The 9,251-nt window shown below is 51.4% G+C and overlaps 2 protein-coding genes across 6 annotated transcripts in view; both read left to right on the forward strand.

Moving 5' to 3' along the window:
* The window catches only part of PLEKHA6 (pleckstrin homology domain containing A6), a 149,829-nt gene extending 145,806 nt beyond the window's left edge, over positions 1-4,023 (forward strand). For all 4 annotated transcript variants that reach the window (XM_077772115.1, XM_077772112.1, XM_077772113.1 and 1 more), the window contains one exon: positions 105-4,023. In XM_077772115.1, the coding sequence (XP_077628241.1) occupies positions 105-157 (53 nt within the window). In that variant the 3' untranslated portion in view covers positions 158-4,023. The remainder of the gene's footprint in view (positions 1-104) is intronic.
* A 5,109-nt stretch (positions 4,024-9,132) lies between these two features.
* Positions 9,133-9,251, forward strand: part of GOLT1A (golgi transport 1A) — a 15,292-nt gene continuing 15,173 nt past the window's right edge. For both annotated transcript variants that reach the window (XM_077772063.1, XM_077772064.1), the window contains exon 1: positions 9,133-9,201. In XM_077772063.1, coding sequence (XP_077628189.1) covers positions 9,177-9,201 — 25 coding nt within the window. In that variant the 5' untranslated portion in view covers positions 9,133-9,176. The remainder of the gene's footprint in view (positions 9,202-9,251) is intronic.

Genomic DNA, 9,251 nt, shown 5'->3' on the forward strand with positions numbered 1-9,251 from the left:
TTCACAGGATGCTACAGGAAGAGACTTCTGTCTCCCAGGCAAGCTTGGCTGGAGTCCTTTCTCCTCTGGGCAGCGCCTTTCTTACCCGCTTCTCTCTTCTTTAGTGCAAGCCCTGGCCGAGGCCAACGGTGTGAAGCTCCACAGAGCCACGTTCTGAAGGCCGCCTCCGCCCACTGAGGTCCTGGTTCCCCACCCTGGCCCCCTGTGCCGGCGCTCCTGTGGGGACGCTGTAGGGAGCCAGGCTGGGGGCCGGGGTTGCCGCTGCCGCCGCCGCCGGGGGATACCTCAGTGTCGCCACGCCCGGCCCTGAAGCCCCTCGCTACTCAGATGGCAGTTTGGCCAGGGCTCGAGAGGGCGGGCAGGGGCTGCCTGGGGCCCGAGTCGCCAGGAGCGAGGCCTGGCCCTGCCTGGGCCTGTGATGGCCTTCCTGGAACGTTCCCTGACAAAGAGGATGCCCCGGTGGGAAAGACGCCCTGGGCTGTCTTAGGTTAGGACTACGGGGAGGAGAAGATGGACACTCTGCCTCTCCTGGGCCCTCTTGACACCGAAGACGGCGCCTGCCATCGCGTCCTCCCGCCATCGGCCCCACCCTGCTGCCCCAGGTGTACCCAAGGCTCTGACGCATCTCTGCTTACGGGTGCTCTTTCGGGGTCCGGTGGAGACTGACCACCCTGCTTGAGCCAAAGACAAGATGACGAGATGGGGAGAGGCTCCTCGGCCCCCGGAGGGGACAGGGCTGGCTGTGGGTAGAGAGCAAGCAGCATGCAGGTCTGTGCAGCGTCCAAGGGCAGGTTGAGAAGGGCTGGAAGAGAGAAAGGGAGGGTCGGAGGCAAGTGGGAGGGAGGACGAGGAAGCGGCAGGAATCGTCGGCAAGAAAGAGGACAAGGCAGAGATGGAAAAGGGGGTTATGGGATTGGTTTCCCCAGGATGGAGCCTTAGCTTAGTGCCAAGTACAGTGCCAGACTGTCAGCTCTGCTCCCCCACCTGGTCCCCCAGATCCGAGGGCTGCCCACACGCTGGCTCCGGGAGGACCCGCCCGCAAGCACAGGGGGCCTGAGGCCGTAGGGTCCTAGGTGCAGGGATGCTCGTGTGGGTGAGCAGCTTGGAAGACGGTTCTTTCCAGATCTGGGCCTGGTGTCTGCCTCCCCTACTAGGCTCAGGGTCAGAGAGAAGCACCTGTCTTCCATAGGGTGTAATCAGCCTCGGGGCCTTTCCTAACCTTGTTCAGGACATTTTCTTGTCCCCCTTGCCCCTGGAATGTGCTGTGGGCCAGCTGAGCACGTGCCCTGGAGAGGGAATGCAGCCTTAATCTGGGAGGCCAGATTCTAGGACCCCACCCCGCATCCAGGCTCCCCTCCAACGAGGACCAGATGAGGCTGTACGGAAGGACTCCCTTCCAGCCTGGCTGTCTCACAAGCCACCTACCCAGGGAGGCCAGTGGAGGAGACACAGAAGCAAACCTCATTCTTCCTTCTTGCCGCTCATCTTCGAGGACTGTAGCCAGAGAAGAGGGAGGGGAGACGGTGAAGCTGGGAAAAACCTTGGCCCCCGGGCCTTCTCTTTGCTAGAGTTGATGCTCGGAGACTTCAGCCTCCAGCGGCCCCAAGAACAACTACTTTAGCTGCCACCAACTCTTCTCCACTCCTTCACGGCTGGGACGGTTACTGGTTCATATGCAAGTAAAGATGGCAATTCATTCAACAACTATTTATCGAGCACCTTTTATGTACCAGGCACTGTTCTAGGTGCTTAGGATATTCTCGTGCATCTGAGGGACTGCAGGCTGGGGAATTCCACTTCACTTCCAGCAGATGTTTTAAACGTGACCTTTGGCTACATTTCCCATCTTTTAGCACAGCTCAAGCACCCCAAACCTGTTTTGTTTTTCTCCCTTACACACTGGCGGGTGGGATTGGCTCTCCCTCTTTTTGACGCCTTTCTCTGCCCACAAGAAACAGCTCTTTGGGGGCCTTCCAGGCCTTCCCCCCTTTTTTTTTGTCTGTCTCTCCCTTTTTTAAGTGATATTTTTAGAAATACATGTAAAATACCAAGGATTAATGTCTGCACCTCTCTGCAACCTCGCGCTCACCTCCTATTTCATAAAGCTGGCTCTTTATGTTGCTTTACATGCCTTAATATATGTTTTATGAAGATTATACATATTATAGATATATACATAATATATATATTTGTTTGGATGTCTGATCCTTTCCCAGGACTCGTACCCAGGCCCGTTTTCTCTCCTTCACTTTCCACGCCATTCCTAGCAGGTTGTGGCCACACCCCATGCCTTTTGATCCAAAGAAGGGGAGAGGACAGACAGAGCTATTTTATGCTTTTGTTATAAAAGCAAATCTATTTTCAAAAATGTGCAATGTCTGAATGGAATGGGCCAATGGTGGGCGGAGACTGGGCTGGCTGCCTCGAGGTCCAACCCCGTGTCCTCTCCTCTTCCCCGGCGGCTTCCTCCTCCCATTCTCCAGCCTGCAGAGGGCTGGTCCCCGGAGCTCACCCGGAGAGCCTCGCACCAGGGCAGGACACAGTCTTGGAAGTCCTGGTCTAAGGATCTGATTACAACTGTCAACTCTTGATGACCCGCCAGGGTTACGGGATGTGAATCCCCTCAAAGGAAATGTTTACAGTTGTGTGCACTGAAGCACACCCGTGCAGGCACACACGCGGCCCCAGTGTGCTCCTGGACCACTTCCCTTTACCGGTCTGCTGGAAGGGGCAGACAGTTTCACGGCAGCCGATGGTAAACAGCACCAAGAATCCTGTTCCCTGATGGAGTCAGGAGGCAGTGCAAAGGCCAAAGGAAAACAGTCTGGGATCACAGGCCCTCCAGCACAGACACATTCAAGTTCCTTGGACTTCTCACACTCCTTGATCCCTTTCTGGTCTGGGTCACATCTACGACCTCTGTCTCCCTCTGTGACCTTTCCTCTGGGGGCTGTCATTAAGGGGACGGTACCTCGGTCTGGCACCCAGACTGTGAAGTCAGCTTCTGGGCTGAATCGAGCCCCACGGACAAGGTAACATCTCAGCCTTGCCCAGGAAGCCCCTCCCCCCCCCGGGACTTTCATGAGGCGGGCTGCCGCCTGGGCTCTGAACTCCACCGGCCCAGCCCTCCACACGGCTTCTCAGCCCACAAAGTAGACAAGGGGCTCTTCACCTTGCAAGGATTCGGGCAGAACGGAAGTCTTTTGTCCAGATCTGGAATCAAAGGTTTGGGACTGTCACAGAGCTCCTGGCTAGCATTTGAAGCCTGACCTCCCAACTTTGACTTTCACGGACACCCTATTCCCAGCCTGGAGCATCCTGTTATGAATGAACGGGGCCCAGACGGAGGCCCAGGGCTAAGTGACCCACCAGGAGACAGCTCTGGTTACTATCCGAGGTCCTCCCCAATTAGCACATCACCTCCCTGATCAATAACCAAGAGGCTGTAATCAAATACTGCTACTGTCACTTTAAAGAGTTTCTGAGGTCGCCAGCTGTGCACACTTGGTCTCCTGCCTTGGTGAAAGGCATGTTCTGGGGCAGGGCTGAGTATAGCAAGACGGAATCAATTCCTTTCCCCTTTAGGCACTCCCCCCCCCACCTGGCAGCTCTTAAAACTAAGGAAAATATGAAATATACGTATATATACATATATCTATTTATGCACATACTGGGGCCAATTTGATTTGCTAGTCTTAGACTAAATAAACCATACAAGGAAATGTATGATCTCAGTGTCTTTATTTAGTATAAAAGTGACCTTAGAAGAAAAGTAAAAGTTAGGTAAACAGAGGGCATCTCTGTTGGGGGACCAAACATCTGTAGCAGCCCCTTTAGCATCTTCCTAGCTAACAAGCCCCTCCCCGGGGAGGGGCATCCTGACTGATAGGTGAGCATTTGCTTCTCTGCTCCGCAACATTCTTTTTAGATTATAGGTACTGAAGAATCCCAGTGAGCTCTGCATTTGTATCTTGCAAGTTTGTATAAATCCGATACAGGAAATAAAATGAATGGTTTGTACAAGCGGTGTGTGTGTCGCACTCTGTGACTGCCTGAGGCTGGCCTTGCGGTTCGTGGCTATTTACAAGCTCGGCAGAAGAGGGGAGAGGGTCTGGGATGGAGCCTTCCCTGGCTAAAAGCAAAGCTGGGTCCGTGGTACGCTGCCAACCACCGGCATCTCTTCTGTCCGGGTAGTCCCAAATCAAGACTTGTCCCAGGGCACCTGGGTGGCTCAGTCAGTTGATCATCTGACTCTGGCTCAGGTCATGATCTCACGGTTCATGGGTTCAAGTCCTGCATCAGGCTCTGTGCTTACAGCTCAGAGTCTGGAGTCTGTTTCAGATTCTGTGTCTCCCTCTCTCTCTGCCCCTCCCCTGCTCATGCTGTGTTTCTATCTCAATAATAAATAAACGTTAAAAATTTTAAAAAAAAAAAAAGACTTATCTCAAGGTCCTGTGCAATGAACGTTATCAGATCAGTATTCAGATTCTGGAAACTTCCCATTGATTTGTCTCTGAGACTGTCGTAGAACTATAGGAGAAGAAAATTAATCCTTCAGCTTTCTCGATCACTACACAGTGCCCTGTATTTCTGCTTGAGGGTACAAGAAGGTGTATGATTTGGGGAGGGGTATCAGAAGAGCAACCCAAATTATACTCATCCAGCCTCAATGCCTTTGGTTTATGTCTTTTGCCAGGTACTCTGTGGTTATCAGTTATCGATCCTCAGTGTGAAGGACTTTATCAGAGCTTCTCAATTTGAAATCTTGAGTAACAGTCAAGAAGCCCTGTGAATTCTATGTGGTGGAGACTAAAAAGAGAAAGTGAGCCCAGGAGAGTGGCGGGCCTCAGCTGGGCCTCTATCGGATGCCTGAGAGGTGGAGGCATTAATGGTTCAAGGGCGAGAAGAACATTGAGAAAGAAGAGATGGGAAGGCAGGCCTCTTCTATTTCCCTGTTTTACTGTAGTCTGGTTCTAAGGGCTGATTTCAAATTCCGGACACCCATTCTCATTCCTAAAGAGCTAGTAGAGAGTACGTGCATGTTTAACAAATAATATGACTGTATTTGGGGGATTTGTAACATCCCCAGGAGAGCTAGAAACCCTGTTGTCCTCTGTGAATCAGGGAGAACTGGGCTCTGATGCAGACTCAAGACCAAGGCCGCTGGAGCTGTAAGAGGTGCCCCAGGAGCCTGTGGCTCTCCAGGGCCTGTGTCTATCTGCAGCGCCGTCTGGGCCAGAGCCTGCGTTTTGGAGAGGAGGAGGTGAGACATGAGAGCACAGGACATGGCTGGGTGTCGCCCTCCCCCAAAATGGGCTGGCTGCTCTCCCAGGACGATGCCCATAGACCTCTGTCTGCTCCAACTCCCAGCCCAGATCAGCCTTCTGATCGAACCAGGCTGGGGTTGTAAAAGGGGGCTGCAGTCAGGACATGTAGATGGGAAAGCACCTAGCAGAATGCCCTCAAGAGTGTTGCTCTGTAACTTCATAGTCATGTATTCTTTCTGGAGAGAGGCATGACGGGCTCAGGCAGGCGACCAGTGTTCAGATCCTACCGCTACCAAGGAACAGGGCCCCCTCCACAACCCCCTCGGCCCTGAGCCCCCACTCCTTCCTGGCCCTGCTCCAAGCTGCCTGACGTTTTTAGACAAGCCACCAAAATTCCTGAGTCTCAGTTTCCTGGTCCATGAAATGGGGATATCAACCATCATTTTACAGAGTTCTAGAGAAAGCGGAATGGGAAAATGAATGGAAGCCACTCTGAAAACTCAAATTCATTTACAAATGTGAGGAGGCGGTGGTGACATGGCGTAGGCACCCTGGGAAGGAGGAGAATGTCTCCCAAAGTCCCACTTTACTGGCTCCACTGCCTTCGACAAAGACATCACCAGGGCTCCTGCTGTCCAGCCCTTTGAGGTCCCTCCCCTCCCCACCTGTGCTCCTCCAGCTCCAGCCTTCCAGGGCCCACACCCTCCTCCCTGGGGAAGAAGAGGATCCTTTCAGGGCACCTGGGTGGCTCAGTCAGTTAAGCACCTGACTTCAGCTCAGGTCATGATCTCATGGTTTGTGGGTTCAAGCCCTGCATTGGGCTCTGTGCTGACAAAGCAGAGTCTGGAGCCTGCTCCGGATTCTGTGTCTCCCTCTCCTCTGCCCCTCCCCTGCTCATGCTCTGTCTCTTAAAAATAAATAAACATTTAAAAAAAAAAAAGCAGGTTTTTTTGTTTTTTTGTTTTTTAAAGAAAAGGGTTCCCCTCCAGGAGGTTGGTCTGTGGACAAGCCCGGCCCGGCCTGACACCTAGACCCATCACTGCATCAGGGAACCAGGCTGGGAGGGCCCATTTTGAAGAGGGTTCATTTCTTCCAAGCTCATAGGTAAGCTCCATGGTGGGGGGAGGGGAAACTGCTATTTTATACACCTGTGGGAGCCGCTTAGCACCACATTTGAGAGAAGTCTTTCAATAACAGCATTTTTAATAGTATACTAATACTAGTAATATTGATAACAATAGTAATTATCACAACTTTACTGGAAGAGTAAGAACAGTGGCTCATCAAGTGTTTACTGGTTGCCGGGTTTCAGGTTCCGTGCACTCCCCATGCACTTACTCACCAGTGTTCGCTCTAACTCTACGTAACAGGTACTACTCTCACCCAAGACGCTGAGGCACAGAAAGGGTAAATCAAATGTCTAAGGTCTCACGAGGCTGGGATGAAGCCCAGGCCCACTCTGACTTCAGGGAGGAAGCTCTTAACCTACCAATGGCTTCAATGGGGGTGATCGCGCCCCCTAGTGGAACTTGGAAATTTGCCGGGAGCTTGTAGCGGCTGCTCTGCACCCACCCAGCCAATTTCCAAAACAATAACTCTCTTTTATCCTGCAGGAATTTAAAACGTACTATTGACCTAACCCCACTTCTAATATAAGTCGGTCATACTGCAGTTCATAACAGTACTAAGTATAAGCTTCTAAGTTTTTTTAAAATCAGTTTCATGAATAACTTGGTAAGTTACAAGATGGTCTTGATGGAGAAGACACTTAAGTGGAATAAAGACATGGTCTAAAACTTGTTGCGTTAAACGACTGCATACATTTTCCGTACCAGGCAGCGTAACATTCAAGTACTGTTTCCGTGGCTGAAGACAGTCCCAAGTAGGGTCCTACTGAGCAAGCACAGACTGACTGAAAACACTTAACAGAGAAGATCTGAGAGAACCAACCATTACAGCAAAGATACTTGAAATGCAGGAGATCTCATTAGATCTCCTTAATAAATGTTTTTGGAGATGATTTCATAGGATTGCCATTCTTTAGATTTTGTAAGTTTTTGCAGTCCCAGGATGGACACCTGTGTTGTACGGACTCCTCGTGGTAATGTTTGAGGGAGCCACTTCCCTTTCCGATCCACCCTCCATTCCCCACTGCTTATTGGAAATACGTGACCTCCAAGGCCCAAGTTCAAGACTGAATTTTCCCCCAACACACAATAGCATTTAAGGACAGAGATCTCTGTGTCTGTGATATGCCGGCGCTACTAGGTTTCCGCCTGAGCACCGCACCGGGAGCTATTTTAACAATACACACAGAAGACCCGGTCATTTGCATTCACATGGTGCCTCCTCATTGTCTCCACTTTGCCTTGCTGTGTTATCCCTCTTTCAATTAGGGCTATTTCCCTCTTACTCTTTTTATGTGCAAGTACATTCGGTCTGTTGTAATTTACCTAACAGTTTTTCTTCTTTTGTTCATTTCCTACTACTTTCTCATTTTCTTGGGGGGGGGGATGTTTTTATTTTGTTTTGTATATAATGACTCTGGTCTTCTATTTCTCTTAAGTTTAAATGTATTTATTATCAGTAGGTGCAAGCAATCTGCCTGTTTCACTTATGTCTTCATTAAATCTTGCCTGAACATTAATATATTGAGAGATATCGTGCTTTATTATAATTTTTCCCTTCTTTATATAGTTTTATTTGTGTTTCTAAAAATGACGTGTGTAGATTGGGGCGCCTGGGTGGCTCAGTCAGTTAAGCAACCGACTTTGGCTCAGGTCATGATCTCAGGTTCCTGAGTTCAAGTCCCCCTTCCGGCTCTGTTGGCAGCTCAGAGCCTGGATCCTGCTTCGGAATCTGTGATTCCCTCTCTCTCTCTGCCGCTCGCCCACTCATGCTCTGTCTCTCTCTGTCTCTAAAAAATGAATAAACGCTAAAAATAAATAAATAAAACGACACGTGTAGATTGGTCATATAATCTATGAGCTTCATTTCAGGGTAAAGGAATCATTACCAAGTGGATGCCTGCTCATCGGTTGAGAGCCATGGCTCTACGGTGGCAGAAAGGATGTTAGGAACTATCTACTCCTCTTTTTTGCAGGCCCACAGAGGGAGGAAAGGATGCACCCATGTCTACACAGCTGATGGGGTGGACTTTCAGAACTAGGCTTCTGGAACCGTCCAGCCCTACCCCAAGCCCAAATTCATCTTGCATTCTTCCTAGCTCAACTTCACTGTTCAACGCTGGACACCGCTGGCGGAAAGGTGGTCGAAGCCCTTTGTGTCTAACTCCCCTGGGGCGCTTTTGCCCTTGCTGTAACCCAAAACCTAACCCAACGCGGCCCTCCCAGAATCTGCAAGCAACAGGTTTTACTCGGTGGCTTGCCGCCCCCTAGCGTCTAGCATGGGTACTAGCGCCAAGCGAGCGGACTTCAGCAGCAGGATGAATTGAATCCTTTTCCAAAGAGAAACACGGATTCCAAATCTTTGCCACACCCCCACCAAACAGGCAAGGAACCTGGGTAGCCCCGAGAATCCCAGTCCACTAGACAGTCTGAGTTCTGCGGAGGACTTGGGGAAACAGCTAAACTCGGCCTCAGGGCGCGGGAGTGGGGGCGTTGGAGGGGGCAGGTGGGCGTTGCCTTCTCCGGGTGGGCGGAGCGTGTGACAGGTGCTGCTGCCCTCCGGGAAGATACCGGAGAAGGGAGCCTGCGACTTTAAGCAGCCATTTGGGTGGGGTGGGGAGAGAGGTGGGGTTTGGAGAGTGGAGGGAGTTAATGATTTACCAGAGGCCCGTTTCACAATTTACCAAGGGTCAGCTTCCCTTGAACATGCACAAGTGCGGTCCTCACTGCGCCTCACCCCTTAGCAGCGTCGACCCGGAAGGCCCCCCAGGCAGCCTGCGTCATGATCTCCATCACCGAGTGGCAGAGTGAGTTGGGGGGCCGGTGCCGTGGAGGGGCTGGGCTGGAAGGGAGGATC

Source organism: Crocuta crocuta, unplaced genomic scaffold, assembly GCF_008692635.1.
Source record: "Crocuta crocuta isolate KB4526 unplaced genomic scaffold, BGI_CrCroc_1.0 scaffold318, whole genome shotgun sequence".
In the NCBI taxonomy this organism is placed as follows: Eukaryota; Metazoa; Chordata; class Mammalia; order Carnivora; family Hyaenidae; genus Crocuta; species Crocuta crocuta.